This window comes from Crocuta crocuta, unplaced genomic scaffold, assembly GCF_008692635.1.
Source record: "Crocuta crocuta isolate KB4526 unplaced genomic scaffold, BGI_CrCroc_1.0 scaffold223, whole genome shotgun sequence".
Taxonomy (NCBI): Eukaryota; Metazoa; Chordata; class Mammalia; order Carnivora; family Hyaenidae; genus Crocuta; species Crocuta crocuta.
In genome coordinates this window covers 1,720,782-1,745,415 of record NW_027529426.1, presented here as the reverse complement: position 1 = coordinate 1,745,415, position 24,634 = coordinate 1,720,782, and the positions used below count along the sequence as shown (strand labels likewise).

Here is a 24,634-nt window from a genome sequence, read left to right as displayed (position 1 = left end):
AACAGGTCTCTTCATCCTTTGGTTGGCGGTTAAGTATTTTTAGAAATGATGCTGGTGGTCTATTTTCATAAGGTATTACTTGTGTTTAGTTCACCTAACACCTATGATAGCCATTGCTTAACAGTAGAAACGACATTAAAAAGTGAATTAAAAAGGGGGGAATTGTGAAAACTAAAAAAAAAAAAATTAATAATAACGCAAACCAGGTTTCCTCAAATTATAGCTTCTGCAAATGCCACTATGTCAACTCAAAATTTTTCTTCCTTTTCATCTTCTTAATTTATGTATGCTATAAAATTCCCAGGCTCAATAGCTGCAGTGGGACTAATTACAGGAATTTCTGTAACATTTAGAAGCCATGTTTAGTCAATTCCACCTACACAACCATTACTTTAGTTCTGGTTGTCCATAAAATTCTACAGTCCAGGACAAATTAATTAACCCATGATCTTAGTTTTAATGTACTCCTTCCCTAGTAATTAAGGTGTACCAAATAAAAAAAAAACTCATTCAGTTTTACAACTCTGCAAATTTACTACAGGTTATAAATTTGGCACTGTTTGGGTCTGATAGGGTTTTATTTCAAAAAGTGCTGTTAGTTAAGCACTGAGAAGGGCAAACAGCACAAGGCCCACAGGGAAGGTGCAGACTGTCCTCTGAAGCTGTCACCGAGTCACACCTACGGAAAGTCATCACCACACTGGTCACACTTCCTTGAACTAGGAGTAGTGTGACTCGGATTCCTTGTTAAGGGAGGCAGTTGAGGCACATGGTTCGTACTTTGAATTTAGACCAGTTTGGAGTCTGAACTGAATCTTGGTTCCAGGTCTTATTCGTGTTTTTTGAGCTAGTGACTTCCACTGGTTGGACCAAAGTTTCCCTGTTCGTAAAATGGGAAGAACTAAATTATTGTGGGCTTAAGATCTGAGTATACGGGAGCATAAGCCAAGCCCTGGCTCTGGTGCTATACATGATTCCACATGGACAGGAGTCCAGAGTTTCCAAAGGGTCCCTTCAGCCCAGGCCGCTCTCTCACGGTGGGAGGTGAGAGACGGAGGGAGGACGGGGGTCTGGGGGTACAGAGAAGCGAGGAGGAAAGGTACAGGATCCAGGGGGTCAGACAACCATTCCAGTGAGCCAGGGTGTGCGGGACTGAGGAGTCAAGGGGATTCCCAGGTGAAATGGTGGTGTCTTTCACAAAGACAAGAAACAGAGAGGGGGTCACGGTGCGGAGGAGGGTGTGGATTGCAAGGAAGAGAATCCATCTGGTTCCCATGCACAGGGAGGAATGAGTTTATAAGGGTTGTGATGAGAGGAGCCCTCAGGACAGCAGGGTGGGGCCTGAGGAAGGGGGGACCCAGGGCTGGCCGCCTCAGACCACACATTGTGTCAAAAGTATTTCTGTGGAAGAACATTACTAATAACCGTCACCATTTATGGAGCCAGCAATGCACGGCCTGAGGCCAGCCCCGTGCACTCTGTAGCTTTGGTCTCTGTGACCCTCACGGGTGGTACCATTGCAAAGCTGGGCTCTTGGGCGTGCCTCAGACAGGTGACCAACATCTAAACTTCAGCTCTTTCTGTCACACTAAAAATGACAATCTTAGCTTGCAGGTTTGTGGTGAGAAAACTGCCAGTCTCCCCACCTGAAGATAAGGCCAGGAAGGCTGAGGTGTTTAGTCTGTGCCTTCCTCAGTGCTCTACTCTCAAGGCTGAGAACAGCGTCTGACACACAGCAGGCACAATGGATATCTGCGGAATGACTGATGCAGAGGATGCTAGCGCAGCTGGTATGAAGCGCACACTCAAGAATGGTAACTATGATGAAAGTTCTTTCTTGTTTTCTCTCTCTCTCTTTTTATTGCTGTGGCACTGGGACATCTGAAGAGCTTCTGATGAATATAAATTGGCAAAGTGAAAGATCTTTAAGGAGAACAACAAAGACAAGGGTCTCCATTAAGCCCCCATTTTAAGTCCCCATTAAAAGCGGGTACTGGGAACAGAGGGCTTCCACTAATTCTTAATTTAAGATCATCCTCTCCATGATGGTCCTTGTAAGTACACTGTCAGCTTCAGAAAAGGAGACTGAAGCTGGTTGTTAAACCTTCTACTTATTTAATGCCGTGCAAGTTTTTTTACTACTAAAAAATATTTTTACTGTTTATTTTTGAGAGAGAGAAACAGAGTTAAAGTGCGGGAGGGGCAGAGAGAGAGGCAGACACAGGATCTGAAGCAAACTCCAGGCTCTGAGCTGTCAGCAGAGCCTCATGTGGAGCTTGAACCCACGAACTGTGAGATCATGACCTGAGCTGAAGTTGGATGTTTAATTGACTGAGCCATCCAGGTGCCCCTAATGCTGTACAAGTTTTAAAAACAGCTTTCCCTTGCGTGTCGGAGCTCTTTGAGCTCATTGGGCAAGCCAGGGTTCCTGTAACTGTCTGGCCAAGGATGTTAAATCATTTTCCAAGGTCTCACAAGGCAAAAAGGCAGAACTGGGGACCTGGTCTCCGAATTCAGAGTCCACCCCTAATACCAGGGTTGAGTCTGTTTCAAGATGAGAGGTACCAGAGATGAGGAAGCTCACAAACCAAGGAGCTTTCTTGAATCCTTAGAAAGAATCCACTCGTACAGAAGAGCTCAACAGCTCTCAATAAAATGAAGCTCTCCATAAGTGTAAAAATACCATTTGGAGGTAATTTTCTTAAAAAAGGAATAGCAGGAAGAAAGCAATTTACAGTCCCAAACAATTCAGATGCTCCCTGTTTTGTGTAAGGACGAGATTTACCATACTGTTTTAGCATAATTAATAGAAATAAAATGTGATCAATAATACTAATGAGAAAATGCCCAAATGCCTGAAATGACAGTAAAAATAGAATAATGGTGATGATGGGTAATAAAAGTTTAAATATTCCAATCCAGAGGAAATGTAGATATGTCCTTTTTTTATGTTTTTATGGAACTCTCACTGCATATTCTCTTCAATTAACCACCAACAGGTTATTAAAATCTGATCTATAAGTCACTTTGAAAAAAACCCAACTCATTTAATGTTTTCACAGACTCATAAACAAATGGAAGACATGTATGCATTAACATTTAAGTAGCTTTTGAATTACTCTTAGGAACAATGTACTCTGTGAGCACAGAGAGGGTATGGCAATCAGGGAGAGCTTCTTGGAGGAAGTGGGCTTTTTGGAAGTGCTTTTCTGTATAATAGAAACGTCAAGTTCAGAAATGTGAATCCTATTCTAGGGAGCAATCAAAGGATTTCAAGCATGTGACATTTATTCTGGAATAAATGCTAGTTTAGAAAATTAACTTCCTAGTGTGGAGAAAGAAAAATCTTGTTGGAATAGCCCAGGTAAAAAGTGTGGGGAGGGAGAGAAAAGAGAAACTACTCAATGTAATGCAGCTGTGGAACAAACAGATGTCAGGAATGAGGAAGAGGAAGGAGTCAGTGATGACTCAGAAATTTCTGCCTGCGGTTATTGCTGCCTTTCCTGGAGAGAAAAGAGGGGTAGGGATGGGCTGTCAGAGGCCGTGTCAGGAGTCTGAGGGTGCGAGAGCATTCCACTGTGGGTCAGCAGTAGGACACAGTGGCTGGGAGTTGGGGACTGGTGGTCCAGATCTAGATGTGGGACTTGTTAACCTGGATGTAGCTGGTGTCCAGAGCGAGAACATAACTGACCTAAGAAGGGTAGTGGATGGCGAGAGAGGGAGATGAAGGGGGACACTCTGGGGAACGGTGGATGGGAAACTCCCTGAGGTGTAATAAGAAAAGGCCAGGGAACCAGAAGAGAGTCCTGACACTGAGGCCAAGAGAAAGAGAGAGCATGGAGCAGGAGGGTGAGGTCCCAGGGATGATGGGAGCTGGAAAAAGGGCCTCGCACTGGATGGCTGGGAGCGTCCCCAGGGCCACTTGCAGAGGACTTCAGTAAGTAGTCAAGGTGCAGCCAGATTCTGGGGGATGAAGAGCAAGTTGGAAACCAAGAGCGGAGAAATGAATACAGACCAGTCTTTCAAGTGTTTAGTCACTAAAAAATGAAGTGACCATTCTGCAAGTGCCTTCAACAATAAGCGCTGGGGTCATGAGTGGGATGAGACCTGGCCCAACCTTCAAGGAACCCGATGCGCAGTGGTGCCCAGTGGAAGTCTGGACAGAGGCTGCACTGGGCCTATTTTCATGGTGGGAAGACTTGAGCGTCTGATACTCAGAGGAGCGAGCCAGTAAATCAGTGCACAAGACAAGGAATAACTGATGGCACGAAGCCCCAGAAGGGGGAGGGCAGTGTGGGTGAAAGAACAGGTGTGGATGGATGGCACCGGCAAGGGGGTGGGGCAGGGCTTCCTGGGGGCGCCAGGTGTGCCAGAAGGTAGGAATCAGCACGGCAGAATTCGCTGGATTGACTTCAACTTGGCATCGCTTACTTATTTGCTGAATTCAAGAGAGGGAGGGTGGTGGGACCAGGCAGAGGGCGCTGGAGGAAAGGAGCAGGCCTCTGATGGAGGTCCGCCAAACTTCAGGGAAAGGGAGTGACCGCCAGACAGGTCTCACGCCACAGGTGAGTTTCAGTGTCTTTTCATCCTCTGGTCAATTTTATGTGCAGAAAAGTGGGAAGTTGTGTGTCCTTGTCTATATTCAGCAGAGAGGCATGGGTTCAGGGTGGCAGGTGTGCGGCTGGATCTATGAAGCGGTTCGCATGAGGACAGAATTTAAAAAATTAAATATTTTAGAGAGAAAAAGGGAGACAGAGTGCAAGCAGGGGAGGGGCACAGAGAGGGGGACACAGAATTTGAAGCAGAATCCAGGCTCCGAGCTGTCAGCACAGAGCCCGATGTGGGGCTTGAACCCATGAACTGTGAGATCATGACCCGAGCCGAAGTCAGATGCTTAACAGACTGAGCCGCCCAGGCGCCCCACGAGGATGGAATTTCAAGATGACTTCACTTAGACACAGTGAGTATGGAAGGATGTGTGATGAGGAGACAGGAAGGCCCACAGCCTGCCATCACCAGTGAACAACTCACCTTGCCAAGGGAAGAAAACTATGTGAAAAGAGCTGACGTACTGCTATCAATCCAGGACATTTCTAACCTCAGCAAAGTACAGTGCTGTTGTTTCCTCCACTGCATTTAGGTTCGAAAATTCATACAATTAAAACAACATATATTCGAAACCAAGCCTTGAAAATCTCGTAAAAATGTACCACGTTTAGACTGACATACCAGCAGAACAGACCTTTCTCCTACACTTTGGGAGGGACTGTGGTCGCTCCCACTGAGCTCCAGAGGAAGAAATGCTCGCGTTCCAGAGCCCCAGGTCAGGAAAACACCCAACTAAAAATCAAGAAGCACGGGTGGTGCCTCAGACCAAGGGGCCTTCTGGAACACTGGCTCTGCCAGAGAGAAGGGCGGGCTGGCGTTTCCCACTTCAGCCTCTGTGCCGAAAGAATGCCAAAAGACTTGCCTATGCCATTTAAACTGGTATTTCTTTGCCGCCCCCTTGAGAGTACAGCGTTGAATGTTGGTGAGTTCAACACATGCATGATCTTCCTCCACAGTATATGGACTCACAGGTAATAAGCACCGTAGACGTCGGAAAGTCAGAAATGTGTCGTGCCGGCCACCCTGTTGAGGCGCATCTGCGGAAGCTGTGGAGGAGCTCTGTCCGAGGGAAACTACAAACACAAGGACATCTACCTTTTGGCTGGAAACCTACCTCGGCGGGCTGGTCGGCGGGCTGCGGGACCAGGAGCTGGTTGTGATGCTGCAGCACGGTCTTCAAGTAATCCAGAACAGTCTGGCAGGGCACTGGGAGGGCAAGATGGCAACGGTGACACGTTAGCTACCCCGGGGCACGGAAATTAAGAGCTTTAAAGTTTGAAGAGATTTTTGATGTAAACTTCTAAAAAAAAAAAGACTTATTTTCTAAAGGAAATAGAATCTTCTTTCACTTGACATCCGTAGTTATTTCAGTTTGTAAATACAGAACAGATGCTACGGTTTGGGGAGAATTTTTAGGCTCAGCACAATTCACTGGAAACTTTCAAGTCATACTTACTCTGAGATGAATTTGGGTCAACGATAATGATCAATGAACCACTCACAGAAGAGATGTATCTTGTCTTCTTGAACTCAAGTTGTAACATCAGCACTCAGTGATGCTTTTTCAAATCAAGGTACTGCAAACTAATGTTTCGCGAGTTTTTAATCAATAATATAATGCTCATTTTTACGGACAGATTCATTCCTAGTTCTGCAAGAAAGCAGAACTGCCATGCAGTGTAGACCTGCTTCCCAACGTGGGTACAGCTGGCCACGTTGTGTATTTCATTATCTGTTGCACTCATCTTTTGAGGTTGAATCTCATAGATTCACTGACTAATTACCATAAAACTAAACAGATATTAACCCAACATGAAGCCTGACAGTTTCTGTACCACTGAAAAAATAATTCCTCCATCATAACTGATATAAGAACTGTTTTAGAAGTAGTACTAATTGCTTTTAAAGGTCTTGGTAGCTTAGTTAATAACCCAGTTTATAGGAATTATTGCCACTATCTATCTCAGCTGTGTGTTTTCTTCGGCTTTTTTTGTCACATTAAAGAAAATAATAAATATTTAACCTAAACCCCTAATTTAAAGTATCACCATTGCTTCCTACACTTGGTTTTTCTCACCTTTTCTTTTTAAGATCGCAAACAGAAGTTATCATCTTTATCCGCACAACTTACAGCTTTGGGGATTTTAGGTGATATCATGCTGTACTATAACAAATCAAAAACTAAATCAACATCCTTTTGAAGAACTTGAATGATAGGAAGTAGCAGCAGTTTAGGAATCTTTTCTTCTTGCCAAAAAAAAGTACTGTATATTTCTAAATAACCATCCTTGCGGACCTGTGTCTCACAGGCCTGTCACAGGCCATGCCAAAGCAGTCCTTCAAATATGGTCTTCAAACCTGAGAAGCATGGGCCAAACAACCACAAAGTCAACAAAAAGAAGGCATACATGTCTCAGTTTGAAATAGGCCTTTTCTTAAGCTACAGCTTAATAAAACCTGTCAAGCGCTTCTAATGTCACCGGCCTGTTAAGAGTCTAACCCACTTAACTGATGCCACAGCAAGTTAAGAATGACTCTTTTGTTAATGGCATCGACTGTGGGGGGAGGGGGGGGGAAGCAGGGGACCTGGGAAGGTAATGCTGAGTTTCTGCTAACTGTGTGGCCTGCGGGACCCCACTGAGCTTGCATGTCTAAGTCTCCTGCACCCAGGGCTGAGTGGGAGGCACCTAACAGCAGCACTGTGTCCTTTGCAGTTAGCGCTCAGAACCAAACGCTGCCGGACACATCACTGCTTTGCCAAGGGACACGTGCAAGGTGTTACTCTGGGTTTATTTGGGAAGTTTCAGTAAAACTTGCAAATACTCATGGACTTATTAGGATTTGGATGAAACCTCTTTTGATCCCTTACCCATGTTTTACAGTTATTAAGATCTCTATGAAAAAATGTTTAAGCACTAAAATGCTACAAGACTGAGTATTCAGCATGACCTCAACCATGTTATGAACAGTTATGTACATAAAGAGATTGCAAAGAAATAAGCCGAAGGGTTAATAATAATTAACGATTAGATTTTAGCGGAAAGATTATATTTTGCAGCAAGCGGCAACGATTATACCATACATCATCCTTGCAAAAACCAGTTTAAATACATTTCTACACTGGGCATGTATTATTATGTAAAAGTGGTTTGAAGAATGTCTACATAATTATTGTCTCCCCTTCCTTTGCTATATATTATCTACAGTGTTCATCTAGCCCTGGAAAGGCTTGGAGGCCAACTCTCCCATCTCCTAGCAGTGCCAAGCTGTGACCAAGGCCAGCTGATTCAAATGTTGGAAGAAAACAGAATTTCATGCGCATTTGCTGGCTGTAGGGGGCAAGTGGGTCCTGTAGGTCGGTATCTGGGCACAGGACCTAAGGCCAGGAAGACAAGACAAAGCTCCTATTTAGCCAGTTACAAAACAGAACTCAGTCGTTTAAGCGTGCGACTCTTGGTTTGAACTCGGGTCATGATCTTGTGGTTTTGTGAGTCTGAGCCCCATGTTGGACTCTGTGTTGACAGGATGGAGCCTGCTTGGGATTCTCTCTTTCTCCCTCTCTTTGCCTTTCCCCCACTTGTGGGATCTGTCTCTAACAAAATAAATAAATAAACTTAAAAAAAAAAAACGAAACAGCCACGGGGCACGACACTGGGCCCTGGGTGACCCCCTCCTCCAACCCCTCCCTGGTGTGCTCCCAGCCCAGACCCTCACAAGCAGAGGCCTCCAGGCCCCTATCCAGCCTGGGGTTAGAGCCTGCCCCTGCTGTTACCGATTTGGAATGTAACTCCCTACTGGGGCTCTTTGGAGGGTTGCCTAGATTTATAATAGAGAAGCTGTACAATCAAATGAAATATTTTTGGTGAAAAAAGAAAGTCAGTCTGGAAAATAGAGATAGTTGTGTCTATTCAAGAGGGATGAGAGTAGAAGGAAACATCATCCTGACCCAGGGCTACACCACGCTGCCTTCTGGGAGAAGCGCCAGGCACCAAGAAGGCAACCATGGAAAACCCCTGCCCTCTTGCCCCGCTGTTCCTCAACCTACAGATCTGTGGACACACTGTGGAATTTCTCAGTGAGCACATGGGGCCCTCTGAGAAGGGGAATAAGGGGCCTCTGCTTCCTTTGAGATCCCTGCAGTCCTGGCCAGACGCTGCTCCTCTGGCCTCCAAGAGATAAGAGACAGGGTCAGGGCTTCTGGCAAGAAAAGAGCAGCAGGGTCCTCAAGGAGCCAATTATGTCCCAGATGCCTTCACATCCAACTGACTCCTCATGCACATTCTGAATATTAAGCAAGTCGTTCCTGCCGATGGAGAAGCTACCACCTTGGACCCACTGGGCAGGTTTCATTTATTTACTTACACATTCCATAAAAGAAAGGCACATGCACCGAGCAGGTTTAATGAGACAATAAATGAGAAACCAAAAACCCAAGCTTCTATTAAAGGGAAGGGAGAACAGGAGGGTACCCCAAATGTCCCTAGTATCTATCCTGATATTGAGAATTCTCCCTCCAACTATGTAATAGGATTTTAATTTTTTTGTTTATTTATTTTTGAGAGAGAGAGAGAGAGAGAGAAACAAAGCGGGAGTGGGGGAGAGGCAGAGTGGGAAACAGAATCTGAGGCAGGCTCCAGGCTCTGAGCTGTCAGCACAGAGCCTGATGTGGGGCTTGATCTCACACACCATGAGATCATGACCTGAGCCGAAGCCGGACGCTTGACCAACTGAGCCATCCAGGTGCCCCCCACCATGCAATAGCATTTTAAAATGCATAACAGAATCCTAGAAAGAGCAAAATACCTGAGGCAAAAAAAGCAAGTTAGGAAGATCTTTTGTGTCAACAAATAAAGACTGAGAGAAACCAATTACAAATACCCTATTGGGTACCTAAGACATCCAGATGAATATGCTACTCTCAAAAACAAACACACTCTTTGGCTTCGATGGTTTGATTTTCTCATGGTCAGAGTTAAGTCAGTTAAATCCACAAAGACAGGGTCTTCAACACATTCTCGGTACTAGTATATAACAGCTGACAAAAAGGCATGAGAAAAATTGGTCCCAAAGTAATTCTTGGGTACTTTCTTCCCTTGATGTACTGCCTCTGGCACTAGGAACTGTGTGATTCTGGGCAAGTTACTCAACCTCTTTTAGCCTCTGTTGTCTCATTTGTAAAACCTGGGCAATTGCCTACTGTATACGATTACTGTGAAGATCGAAATGATACATGTAAAGCAGAAAGCACCCAGTAGATACCTGTCTAATGTAAGCTATTATTATTTTACGAGTAGGAGCCTAGAGAATTCCTTAAAGGTCACTTAACTGACTGCTGACTTTGCTTTAAGGCTCTTCCAAGGAAAACTGCTCCAATACTGTTTTCCCGCCATATTAAGGGTGCTTGGGCTTGAGTACCCAATTTTCACTGCAGATCATTACATTAAAATCTTGATCAGAGTTTCTCTTGTTTCTCAAGCATTATTTAATCTACTTTGCTGTATAATTATTTTTAAAGACTCATAAAACACAACACCTATGACTTTATAGGGAGATTGAAGTTATTTACCATCCTCTGATGACCATGCCATCTGTGCACTTACATCATCTTTAAGTGTCCTACTCACATTGTGTCTGTAAAGTAGAAGCACTTGAACTGTAAATTTGTAGAGATAAACGACAAGCTTTAAGTAATGCTCAGCCTTACAGACGCATGTTTATGCTTTTGATTATGACAATGTCCCACCTCCATCGAATTTAACTGATGAGGGTAGATGCCACAACATGCCTGACCCTAGGCTAGGATTTAGGAGACACAGATGATGCTGACTTCATCTCCTCAAGGAGCTGAGATGGCCTGCCCTCTCCTCATATTGGGACACCAGGGAGAAACAGAAAGAGAACAAAAATACACACAGTAAAAACTTCCCCTGATACAGACTTTCACAGACGTATGCATGATATACTATGGCAAGCGGTTCACTCTGCCTGGGATCAGGGGGTAGAATTCGTTACAGAGGTTAGTGTCACCTGAACTGGGTACTGAAGGATAAGCTGGAGTTTCTCAAGTAGGGAAAAGAAAAGTATGTTCTTGAAATGGAAGGAAAAGCGGGAGTAAGGGAAGACCAGAAGCAAGTAAAAGGCTGCTCAGGAATCACAAATTGTTCCCTGGGGATGGAATGCTTGGTGTGTTGTGGGAACTGAGAGTCTAGTCTCCAAAAACAGACAGGAAAAGATTCAGGTAGCAAAGGACTCCACGTGTTATACTGAGTGCTGGAATTTACTCTACAGACCAGGTGAAGCCTTTGGAGGCTTTTCAGCAGGGAGAGGCTGGAGTCTGGGAGGAGGGGAGCGGCTACTGGAATAGTCCATGTTGAGACAGGCCCGGATGAAAACTGCAGGGGGGACCCATACCGTTGGGTATGCAAGAGGTGGAATCCAGACAGGAGACTGACAAGACATATGGGAGAGAGATGCATAATGGATGGATTGGACACTCCTAACTTGAGTCATTGACTACATGCTGACCTCTTTTTAAGAACACCACTTACAATCTGGGGCGCCTGCGTTTCTTAGCTGGTTAAGTGTCCAGTTTGTGAATTTGAACCCCGTGTGAGGCACTGTGCTGTCAGTTCAGAGCCTGGAGCCTGCTTCAGACTCTTACCTCCCTCCCTCTGCCCCTCCCCTACTCACACTCTGTGTGTCTCTTTCTCAAAATTAACCATTAAAAAAATAAGAAAAAAAGAATACCACTTACAATCTAAGAAAACCACTTAAAATTTCTGTATTACTAGGTACAGAACAGCTTCCCTCTCTGTTTCTTTCTTTTTGATGTTTACTTAATTTGAGAGAGAGAATGAGAGAGCAGAGGAGGGACAGAGAGATAGGGAGAGAGAATCCCAAGCAGGCTTGAGCTGTCAGTGCAGAGACTGATGCAGGGCTCCATCTCATGAACTGTGAGATCATGACCCAAGCCGAAACCAGGTCTCTGCTGCCTAACCAACTGCACCACCCAGGACCCCTCTCCTCTCTGTTTTTATAGTTGCTATTTATTGAGCACTTACTGGAAGACCTAACAGACACTCAACTGCTACTTAATGGACTTAATACTTCCAGTATTCTAATAGAATTATTAATCCCATGGTACAGAAAGAAACAGGCTCAGAATGGTTAAGTGGTTTGCCAAAAATCACAGCTGGCAAATAGCAGAAGCAGAATTCCAAACCCAGATTCGACTCCAAAGCCACTGTCTTTTATCAAACATTCTGACTCTCTGTCTCATGGCCATAGCAAAAGTTGTGGGAACTTTTACCAACTTCTAAGAATTAAATCCTTCATACCTCTTTGTTCTTATCATTTGCTCTAAGTTTTTACTCAGAATATTTTCACAGGTCTTCGTCCTCCTTAGAACCCTCATGTTAAATGTGGACAATATGCTTCCCAGGACTAGAAGCGCCCTGAACCTTCCTGCACAGGCATTGCTGGGCACGCGTGAGTGGGAGGTTGCCGACATCCACACTGCACTCACTCCAGGGGCTTTTTACTGTTGTAAAATGATCCAAAACACTGACATTACTAATTTAGCTTTTAAAAATCTTCTTAGAAAACAACAACTGTGGACTAATAGGATCAGGGCTGCATAATCCAAGGTGAGTTTTCTGGTCTGTACCCTCTTGAGTAAGTATAGTCAACCCTCATTATTTGCAGAGCACATGTTTTCAAATTTGCTAAGAGTATTTGTAACTGTCAAATCCACGCTTGCTGGTGCTCCAGCAGCCATCTGCAGACTGGACTTTTGAAGATTCCTGGAAACCTGGCTTGCCTGATGCACACATTCCCAGCTAAGGCTGAGCTGAGCAAGGTACTGCTCTGCCTGCTTGTTTCCGTTACACTGTAACAAGTGTTGTCTTCACATGCCATGTTTTCCACATTTTGTGCTTTTTGTTGGTGATTCTGCTATTTAAAAGGTACCCAAAGACAGGGCTGAAGTGTGGTCTAGAGTTTCCGAAGTGCAGAAAGGCTGTGATGAGCCTTAGGGAGAAAGTACATATTCAATACGCTTCATTCAGGCAGGAGTTATAGGGCTGTTAGCTGGGAGTTCAATGTTAATCTGACTATATATTAAATAAGGTCTCTTTATACAAAGCATAAATAAAATAAGGTTATGCACTGATGAGCTGGTAAAAATGTGACTAGAGGTTCTCAGGAACATAGCTCTGTATTTTTCCTAGGGGTAACAGTTTGGTGTTCGCTAGTTCAGTCTTGACAGTGACTTTATAGAATGTAACTACAATGAATAGTGAGAATAAACTGTGGAGAATCAACAACTATTTTTAGGGTGGAAGAGACTAATACACTAGATCTAGAATAAAGAGACTTTGATTATAATTCTAGCTCTGCCACAGGGGTGCCTGGGTGGCTCCATCAGTTCAGTGTCTGACTCTTCACTTCAGCTCAGGTCATGATCTCCAGGTTTGTGAGGCTGAGACCCGTGTTGGGCTCTGTGCTGACAGTGTGGAGCCTGCTTGGGATTCCCTGTCTCTCTCTCTCTGCCCCTCCCCTGCTCATGCTCCCTCTCTCTCTCAAAATTAAATAAACTTAAAAAAAAAAATCCTAGCTCTGCCACAGACTTCACCTGTCCAGGTCTCAACCTCTTTGTCTATAAAACAGGAATATAATATTTGTTTGGAGTTACGAAGATAAATGGAGATAATTATAAATGTACTTTTTAAAAAAAGTAGAAACTCCTTGGGGCGCCTGGGTGGCTCAGTTGGTCGAATGTCTGACTTAGGATCGGGTCATGATCTCACAGTTTATGGGTTCAAGCCCTGTGCTGGACTCTGTGCTGACACCTCAGAGCCTGGAGCCTGCTTCCGATTCTCTGTCTCCTTCTCTGTCCGTCCCTCCCATGCTTGGCACGCACGCTCTCTTTCAAAAATAAATGCACATTCAAAAATAAAAGCAGAAAGTTATTTAATAACATTAATAGTGTACTTCTGTATATCTGGCACTTAAGAAAGTCTCAAGGTATTTTTAAAAAATGTTTATTTTGAAAGACACAGAAAGAGAGAGCACGGGTAGGGGGGGAACAGAGAGGGAGAGAGAGAATCCCAATCAGGCTCCTCGCTGTTAGCGTAGAGCCTAATGTGGGGCTCAATCCAACAAACTGTGAGATCATGACCTCAGCCAAAATCAAGAGTTGGCCACCTAACCAACTGAGCTACCTAGGCGTCCCCATCTCAAGTTATTTTTAATATGTCATAATTATTTTACTTTGGAAGTTATTTTCAAATTACTGTATTTTATGTGATCCTAAGACCCACATTTTTTTTCATATTTTAAAATCTCTGAGCTTGTTCAAAGATGCAATTATGATTCAGTGGTTTTTCCTTCTTTCTTAGTGGAACATAGAATATTGGTGCATCTTGCATTCAATGGGTCTTAAATGAGATGACATATGGTATTCTGTATCTACCCTCCATTATGAATTCTCTCATCTCGCATTGACGGTAAGCTTTCCAAACAAGCGTGCCGGCTCTAACCTAACACCCTCTCCAGTGAGAAGTTCTCCCAACATTTTCCTTCTTTTAATCATGTCTCAACATTTTTATTCCTGATCCAAGTATCAATTCTTCTGTGGCTTTTTACTTTTAAACCTAACTTTGCTTTCTTTCTTTTAAAAAACTTAAACTGGGGCGCGTGGGTGGCTCAGTCGGTTGAGCCTCCGACTTTGGCTCAGGTCATGATCTCACGGTTTGTGGGTTCGAGCCCCGTGTTGGGCTCTGTGCTGACAGCTAGTTCAGAGCCTGGAGCCTGTCTTCGGGTTCTGTGTCTCCCTCTCTCTGACCCTCCCCTGCTCATGCTGTCTCTCTCACTCAAAAATGAATAAAAAAAAACATTAAAAAAAATAATAAAAAACTTAAACTTTTCAACAGACTCTCTAATTTCTAGTGTGATCATCTAACACCAAAGAGTAAGTGCTAATACTCTTTCCTTGGGATAAAATATTTAATTGCCTACATCTGCAAGGTCCCAGGTCCTGTGATGGAAACATATTGCCCTCTGGAACAACAGAGGTCTATTGAGGCCACTGGGAACCAGTGATGCTGCTTAAGGAAAATCCATCCCACATTCCACAGGGGAATTTCTGCTTGCAAAATACTCTTGTTACATGCAGAACAAGAGTGTATTACTTGCTTCACTTTTCTTCAAAGGGCTGTCTAAAAATAACAGATTTCCCCCACAAAATTAATAGCTAATGGAGTGAAAGGTAGATTCTTACGTGATCACTCACTATCTGGTTTGTTGTTTAGCTAAAGATGGAGATTGGGAGGTGAGGGTAAGGGGATTAGTGAGGTCTTCCTTCACTTCAAGTTTTCATCGTAAGTGACATGTTCAACAGAACACCCAATTCCAAGGTGTCCCTAGGTAATAAGCTTATGTATTAAATAATCACAAATAATTCTTGAACTTTATACTAATTTTTTTCTCTTCATAACTGACAAACTGATTTTCATTTATACAGCTGAGTTTCGGTATGGATTATAGCAATCATGGTTCTCCTTGTGAAATGGCTACTGATTCAAGTGTACGGGAGGGACTATCGACAGGGCTGGAACGTTTGCACTAACAGTGGTGACCACAGCCTAATTTCAACAAGGGTCATTCCATATCGGACCATGAAGAAAGCTCAAGAAATTTTAGCATTTTCGTCTTTCTGGGAAATGGAGCAAGACAGTGATTAGTGGCAGGTCAGCAATGAGAGTTTTCCACGACACAGCCCTTCCACCTGGCACAGGTTTGGGAAACAGGAGGAGGACTAAGGCCCAAATGTGCTTCACATTTACCGAGGACAAATATTTAGGACTGGGAATTAGACAATACCACTCCGGACTTCTGTGTCACCTGTCCCTGTGCTGAAACTCTTACCCATAGTTCTGAATGGCTGATGTAAGTATCAAAAATTGGCTGATCTCCAGGATACTTATTTTCTCCCCCAGGCGGAGAGGAGGGTGGGGAGTAAGATGGAAAACACCTCTTTGGGCTGGATCAAACCCATAGTTAACTGACCACAATTTAAGGAATTGTGTAAGCTGTAAAATCCCACAGTGTGTGAGCTACACTCCCCTCTCTCTGTGCCCTGAGAGCCCAGCGGAAGTCTGGTCCCACTGTATTCTCTGAGCTCTACCTAGTGTCCTCTGTGGTCCCTGCCTTCCTGGCTTGGGAAAACACCACGGCCCTTTATCTAACCCCAATGCTCAACTGCAAAGACAGAGAATGAATTATTTATTTATTTATTTTTTTTGAGAGAGAGACACACACATAGTGCCAGTGGTGGAGGGCAGAGAGAGACAGACGGAGGGAAACACAGAATAGGAAGCAGGCTCCAGGCTCGGAGCTGTCAGCACAGAGCCCGATGCAGGGCTTGAATCCACAAGACAGGAGATCATGACCTGAGATGAAGTCAGACACAACCAACTGAGGCACCCAGGCGCCCCAGAGAGAGAATGAATTTACTTTACCACCCGCTTCTCCCCCACAACACAACTGTACTAAACCTAATTCCAAAATATTCTAAACCAAACCTCAGGTCTGAGGAATGATTTTTAAATGAAATGACGGAAGGAAAATTTCTGATCTGGCAATTCTTAACACTCGTTTTTATTTTTTGCTTCCTAAGGGTACTAATAAACAAGTGGGTAATGTTCTTCAAGATTTCCTTCTTTTTAAGTCAGCTGCCAAATTGGGTGGTTCAAAGACACTGAGTTAGGAAAAGAACATACTTTCTATTTATATTTATGCATCAACCTTTAAAAATTTTAGCATGTTATATATGTTTTATTAGCATACTAGGACATGTATGTAGTTAACCAAGAAGCATGCACATCGGTGGATACATTCTCAGAATTTTTTCTCAGTGGGCTGCATGATGAAAGCAGGTTGAAGATAATGCCTAGCTAACGATCTTATTACTATCTTTTGTAAGCCACATACATGCAGGAATGAATTCAAAGGTATAAGCAAAATTGGTACCTTTTCAAATAGTAAAAAAACGGCTTTGCAAGCCAGAGTAGATGCTGCCATAAAGATTACTTTACTATTTGGCAAATCTAGTGTCTCCAAGAGGCAGGAAATGCCTGCTTTGCCAGGGGCACAAATAGTTTGAGATCCGCTTAATTACTGGTCTGTCTTTGATCTATTCCTTTCAGTTTGCAGTGCTTATTTACTTTAAGGGGGAGCTTGCATGCAAAAAAAGAGATGAGGCCTGTTGACATTTAACAAGAACGGCAAGAAATTAATGGCACAAAAGAGGCCACTTGTTCAGTACTACTTAAGTCCGCCACCTAAAGTATCCATTCACTTTCATCTCTATTACTAATAAACACATACAGCAAAGTCTTTACACATACAAAAGCTGCTTCTAAAAAAGAGGGCCACTTTTTGAAGAAAACTCAACCTCATGGTACTTGGCCCATTTCAATCTTATTGCATCACGTCTGGAATCACTTTTATAAGGATAGAGACATCTTTGTAAGGGGTGGTGGTCTTCAGGTCTGTACCTCATAAGACTGGACTTAAACATAGAACAAGTCTGCCCTAGTAGTTTGTCCTAAAAATTGCTGTGTGGCCCTGGAAGGCTAAGGACACCCTGTGCATGCCTGATTTTTCAACTTTTTCTACCTTGCTGGCTGAAACCAAAAATCTGTATGTAGACATGCACGCGTGCACGCAGACAGCGGAAAGGAATGACCTGCAGTTAGGTCACATGGAATATGGCACAGTACCTGGGATGCTCTCTAATTTCCGCCGGAGCTCTTCATTTTCTTGTTGCAGTGAAATAACCTCCTGCTCCAGCTCTTGGCATCTGGGACAGTAGCCTTCCTCTTCCTCCTCCTCTTCCTCCTCTGGCAGCGTAGAAGAGGATGGGTGACCATGGGATTCGGATGTTGCCGGGGAGGTCCAGCCACCTAGTGTATGCACGGGGGAGGTGGACAGAGGATCCACGTCGGCCAGGTGGCCATACTCACTGACCGATGAGGTGTTTGGAGTCGGAAAGCTCCCCGAGAGCAGGTAATTTTGTAGGGAGTCAGTGAAAACCCTCAAGAAGGCAGAAGTCTGTTGTTTCCTTTGCATATATTGCATGTCTACGTCTACATTATCTGAGGTCTGACTGTGGACCCCTTTCCCGACGTGACACTGCTCCTGTCTCTCGGTGTAACTCGAGCCTTCCTGCTTGACACAAGAAATCATGGATTGAGAATGGTTGGAGTCCAGTAGTTTTCCTCCACAATTTAAGAGACTAAGAACTCGACTGCACTGCTGGGCAAAGGCATCCAAGATCATACGACTCTCTGAAACACATGAAAAAACATATCAGAGACGGACAGCCAAAGACAAAGGATTACATAAGGTCCTCAATTTTGAGTTTAACATTCAAAAATGTTAAAAAATATGTGTTTCTGCTCTCCATCCCAAACCAAGGTAACACAGTGAATCTACTTCTAGTAAGATGCATAGCTGCCTGTCATCCTGCAACCAGAGGGGTGTCTCAAGAGTCATCCCCAGCCCCGTATTCTGGGAAATGGCTGGACTGTCACTTTGGGCACCACAGAGAGATTTCCCTCTCTGTGGCATTAACTGGCCTGTACAAGTCTGAACTCACACCTTTGGCTTCATTAAGATCCTTACTCTAATGAATCAAGCCAGCTACCGCAGACTCAATTCCTCATTGATAGGAGGGCTTACAGCAATCATTACTTCTATTTCTGGAGCGCCCTCATGCCCTTGCTATTAATCAGCTGATACAATCCCTGACGAAGAGTACGTTGCTCCCAGATGCAAACTGGAGAAGAAAGATAAGTCTTTTTGAAGAGCTCACTTAGGCATCTAAGGTAAAACAAAGAGTGGCCTATAAGGCAAAAGATGATGAGCCCGAAAGCAAAGCCGTGTTATCCAACATCTGTGTTCGCTATTCTTTCTCTCCGTTAATCTGTGAACGTGGATTTCTTGTCAAGGCCAATGTTTAGGCCGATCCATATAAGTATCATGTGAAAAGGAGCAGTGTGCTTCTTAGAGCCTCTTCCATTAGATTGCCAAATCTTTTAATGGCATGTGTCCAGACTACCAGTTGACATAAATGTATTCTAAAGCATACTGTCAATCAGTGAAAAAACAAAAAGCAAACGGAAAGCAATCAGTTCAGAAAACCAAAAAACCCCTTGAAAACTGTGAAAATGGGATTTAATGCTGTCATTCTCGGGTCTTGAAAATTCACCCTAAATGCAAATATCACCCTAAATGCAGTCTCTTCTTTCCGGACTACCACCCAGAATGGGCTACTTTTAAATACTGAAAGATACCTTATAGGCCTTATATATAAATATAAGATGCCTCTTGTTTCCTCTCTTTCCTATCCAGAATAATGACAAACAAAATACTATAAATTTTAGATACTAATAACTATTTATGATAGAAATTTAACTAGTGGGGCGCCTGGCTCAGTTGGTTAAGCGTCCGACTTTGGCTCAGGTCATGATCTCACAGCTTGTGGGTTAGAGTCCTGCATTGGGCTCTGTGCTGACAGCTCAGCGCCTGGAGCCTGCTTCCAGTTCTGTGTCTCCCCTTCTCTCTGCCCCTCCCTGCCTCAAGCTCAGTCTCTCTCTGTTCCAAAAAAATAAATGAACATTAAAAAAAAAAAAAAAGAAATTTAACTAGCTACCTGTTGTCTCTGAAAATGCTGATTGGCTCTATCTTTTCTCCAGGGAAAAAACTTGAAAAATGAAAAATGGTGAAATGTTTGAAGGCTTCTATGGGAACAACAAAATATTTACTGAATACACGTGGGTCCTCTTGTAAATACACTGATCTTACTTTGTAACACTGGGCGTTTCCTTAGCTAGGGTGGCAAGAGCATTCTGGGCAGGCTGAGTCCACAGGACTTACTTTTCTTCTTGCCATAGCGCTTTCCCATGCGTAGGAGCAGTACCACCCTTAGACACAGGGAGGGGGGCCCTGCCCTAACCATCCTCCTCCACCCTCCCCACCCCATGGTGAGATACCCCAGATCCAGGAATTCCTTACTTAAACTGCTTCGAGGGCCTGTGCTGGACTCTTCCCTGAGCCATTCTCCCAAGGACAGACCATGGTGCCAGAGCCTGGAAGTTTGGACGGGGGCATCCATTCGTGTGTATGTGAGGTTCCTCCTATTAGAAGATGAAGCTGGGGGTGGGGAGAGAAGGCCATGGGCTGGCTGAAAACTCCAAAGTCAGAGCTGGTCATTAAGAAGGTATATTTGTCAGGGAAGGTGGATGGAACATATTTTATTTAATAGTTTGTTAATTATTTAGATACATGGCACGTAGGCCTGCATCTGTACTCTTGTCTTAAATCCCACCAATATTAGGCACAGGCCTGTTTTTTCCACAGTGATCTTGAGTGCTGAAGAAAAAAAACAGATGTCAGGCATAGTTTCAGGCTAGGCTTGATTGATGGGCTGGGAACTTTACTGAAGCAGCAGCCCAGGATAAAGTACACTTGGTATATTGGAGTGTACATTTTACACACCAAACACTGGAATTGATGCCTCTGCCCCCTGCCAGGTGGACGGGAAGGACTGAGCCCCTGATTTAAACCAAAAGGTAATGGGAAAGGCCTCAAATATTTGGGTATCAGTTCTTTACATTGACCAAAACCAAATAAACAAAGTAAACAGCTGAACCATACAAGTGGGAAGATTTAAGATGTTGCACGGTGGTCTTCACTTCCGGGTTTTTGTTCTTTTATTAGTAAAATCAAAGGATGATATTGATTGGGAATTTTCAATTCTAGCACACTGGCAGTTTTCATTCATTTTAATCCTATAATCTCATTCTAGACCTGAAGTTGTATTTACTGTTTGCATTTTAATCAGCATGGCCCCAATTGATTTATAGCCTATACACCTTTAATGTAACCTTGATGAAAGGAACAAAATATGAAAGGAAAGGCTAAAATAGAAGTGCCTATAAAAAACTGCTCAAATATATTTGTTCAGTGTCCTAAAGTACACTCAGTAGCTTAAATCATATTGATAAATCACATTAGAGTATAGATTTTAAGGGGAAAAATCTGACTTAGGGACAAGCATGATTTGTTTTCTTAATTGAAGGATAAACTCATAATATGTTGAGAAAAAATCATTATGTAATACAGTACATTATGAAGATAATGTATTATAGTGTACTCAGAGTATTGGAGAATAACTACAACCATAAACACTCTTTGCCTTCAGTTTTTAAAAATGCTTCATTCTGAATTTGTTCTCAGAATTGATAGATGCAAAAATAATGACCATAACCCATGAAGTTGAATTTCTCCTCTTTTTGATACCTTAAAATATTTAAACGCCATTTAACATCAATATATCAAAAGATATGATGAAAAATATACTATTACACTTGGCAGAGAACAGCAAATCTTTCTACCTACTACATATTGCAGTCAGCAATACTTTAGCTTCCCAGACAGAATATAATTAGAAATGCAAGTACTGTGCAATGCCCATTATCGCTAAGAAATGGAGAAAAGTTCTGTTTTCATATGAACACAATTGAATGGTCACTGACCCATGATTCTTAATTGAGCAAAGTGTGAACATGTATTTTGAAAATTTTTTAACTGTTTTTTTTTTTTCCCCTAGTTACAGAATGCTCACTCAAGAGATGGCAGGGAAGAACAAAGTCAACAGTTTATAAAGGGGCTTTAAAACTACCTACTTTGTTCTTAATTTCTCTAAAATTAAACACCACAAAATCTTCATAAATCACAATCACGAAGCACTATGAAGTGACCACTTGTGATTTATTTTGCTCTAGTGTGCAATCTGTTGGGATACTATCATGTTGCAAATTGTGCCTAGCCTGATTCCAAAATCTGAACCTATGATTATTTTTTTAATTAAAAAATTCGTTTCTAGAAATTCTTCTGAATTTAAGTGGTTTAAGCCATCCCACATCTGATAAGTGAGTAAGAAGAGGGATGGGAACTTGGCAATCAAACACAGGCGCTTTACTTTAATGTCCTTCTTTGTAAGTAAAGCCTTGAATGGAATTTGCCCATCACAGCATATACCCAAGAGTATTCTGTTACTATGAAGGAGATCACAGTCGTCGAGATTAGTGGTAACCTTTTGATTTTAGCCCAGCGAAGGGTGAAATATATTAATATTAAAAATGCAGAAGCACAAAAAATTTTTTGTGACCTATTATCATGTATCCATACATTATATCTGCCAAAAGGATTTCTAGCTAGTTCAAAATGATTTCCTTAAAACATTAATGTGACTTCTTAAGAGAAGACTTCATGGCATAGAAAATAGAAGTCAGAAAATGAGAGCACCTTTGGAAGCATCACCCTTGTCTTAAATCAATGAACTATGTCTTTTAAAAAAAATGCCATCCAATTTTTTTTCATAATGGCAAACATCAAAACAGCAAAACAGGATGCAATTTTTCTAAATAAATAAATCAATGATGTGTCAAAAATTAACAGATGAGTTAATATACTTGGTGCTATCAAAACCAGATGGTGCTTCCTAATATTCATCCTGCTCAGTCAATCCCTGAATATTTTCTGGACCATCGGTATATAAAATAGGATGCTGCTATTTGTGATGGCAAACAAAAGCAATCATGCCTGCCAAGCACATACTATAACAGGCAGCATTTCAGCTCTGCTAGACAGAAAGTAATTAGAATGCTTTTAATGTCCAAAAGAATGATGCTGATAGGCTGCCACAGATGTGTAGATTTATGAATATTTATATGGTGGTTTATAGCTGACACTTTTATCAGTTGAAGAAGATAAAATATCTGCCTGACTCAAAAGCTTGACAGTCAGGTTAATAAAATCTCATTAAAGAGAATGACCTATGCAATTATATAGGATTTATTGTAATTCATTTTTGATTGTACTCTGCTTAAAGATGCAATTTCCCATTTCCTGATGCCAAATTTAGGCTGCATATCAAGATCTACGTGGGTTTTAACTCTAAGCCTCCCACAGAGGAAAAATATGCTTTTAAAACCATGGTATATTACCCCTTTTAAGGAAAATTATACTCTTCATGAGATTTTATAAGAATGCTGAAAAATCTATTTTTAATCACATTTCACCTCTCAATGGTTTATGGCTTTTAATGGCAAATAAGATTCACTTCAACCTTTTCATCTTTTCACTGCCTTTACTGTGGACACTCAGTTTTATCTCTTCTATCCTTGACTCATTTCATCACATCACTGTTTTGACTATTTTCAGTCTATTAGGTGGCCCCAGAGGTTACCGTAACACTTTTGTGAGGGTGCAACAAGCAACTTACCACCTCCTCCAGCCCCCTCCCCAATATGCTTAAATGGTGTCTGTCTGTACACACATGCTTATTGGTTCAAAGTGGAACCACTAGTTCCTCAAAGAGCCAATCAGCTCTTAAGGTGACTGTCCCTCTGACGGACACTCACATCTCTGTGCTGGGTTAAGAGATGGCTTTGTCCATCAATGATTAAGATTATGACCACAATCCAGGATGTCTAGTACTATGGCCCGTTTTTGTTTCTTTTTTTTCCTCTTTTTTGCTGCCAGACCATTTTCTTCACTGCATGGAAGAAACCTACTATCCAATTCCCATTTTTCCAACAAGCAAATGGCATCCTGCCCTTGGTGCCATCAAGCTTACTCTCTATGACCTTAAAAAAAAAAAAGCAGCAGCTTTTGAGAATAAAAGGAAATAAAAAATATAGGGAGTTTCAGCAGTAAACAAAGCCCCTATTCACTCTTTTAGATTCAGCGATGTTGTGACTTCCACCTGGGGATGGAGATAAAATTAAGAAGAAACCCTGGAGGAGTACATTTAGAACAAGGTGAAAAAGAAAAAAACACACATAAACTCCTTGTGAACGAAAGACAGCAAGGAGATTGCCAGAGTAGCAAGGAACATGGAAGGGACAGCAAGTGGCTGGTGCAGAAGAAAGAAACAATGCAGGAAAAATAGCAGGAAAAAGCAAGGTTAAAACTATGGATGAAAATGGAAATGAGAGGCAGATTTATAGTGTATAAAAGGAAATAAAAGATTGAAAGACAGCAAAGACTGAAAGGATAAAGCAAGATGAGAGTAAAGATTGAACAGGCAGATTAAAAAAAAGGGGAAAACCCCCAGTAAACATGGTGGAACTAAGGTCATGCAAAGGAGCAAACAAGTACGGAAAACAGGAAAAGAACCCAAACTGCTGAGAAACAACATAAAAAAGATAAAGATTAAGCAGAACCAGGGAATAAACATGGGCATCAACTAAAAGTAGTACGGAAGAAAATTAAGACAAGGGGAGAGAACACATTGGAAAAATGAGAAAAATGGAAGTGGATGGGTAGCCTAACAAGGAATATAAAAACACAACAGAATATTGGGTCAGGAGCAACTGAAAATAAAAACCCACCCCACAAACAATAAGACACCTACATAAAAACCCCACTCCGAGCCGCCAAACATCTCCAAATCTGTGAGAGATGTGACAGAACAACTCTTCACTATTACCTGTAATTACATTTTCTTTTTCAAAACCAATCCTTCATGTGTCAAAATATTGACAAACAACGTAACATTAGCATAGGCATCTATAACTCATTTAGAGACAAAGCTCCTATTTTCATTAGGACAAAAGCCTTGGATTCACTGATATGCAGAATTTGGGGAGGGTTCTAAAAATGCCCTAAAAGGCCTGAGCAGGAACTTTTAGTTCTTAAGAGCGAGATAAACGCACGGTGCCCTTGAGCGCAGGCCCCCAGGCTACGGCCTTTCTACCAGCCTACGTCCCCTTAGCCTAACCCGCAGGAGAGCTGACTTTTCCCAGGGGACCTCCTGCGGCCTCCGGGTGGAGAGGAGCCTCGTACGGGGGTGGGGTGGGGAGGGCTGGGTGCTCCCCAACAAGCAGTTCTTCAAGAAGCGGGATAGATGCTCGGGAGGCTCGCGATCCCGGGGTGCAGCCCCCCCCCTCCTAGC

At 42.7% G+C, this 24,634-nt stretch overlaps 1 protein-coding gene across 1 annotated transcript in view; it reads right to left on the bottom strand.

The window, feature by feature from the left end:
• Nucleotides 1-24,634, bottom strand: part of BEND4 (BEN domain containing 4) — a 30,826-nt gene that overhangs the window by 5,769 nt on the left and 423 nt on the right. Inside the window, exons 2-5 of the mRNA XM_077758870.1 lie at nt 19,957-20,043; nt 19,687-19,824; nt 17,391-17,957; nt 5,723-5,814 (exon numbers count right to left, since the gene is read on the bottom strand). Of these exons, the coding sequence (XP_077614996.1) occupies nt 5,723-5,814; nt 17,391-17,957; nt 19,687-19,824; nt 19,957-20,043 (884 nt within the window). The remainder of the gene's footprint in view (nt 1-5,722; nt 5,815-17,390; nt 17,958-19,686; nt 19,825-19,956; nt 20,044-24,634) is intronic.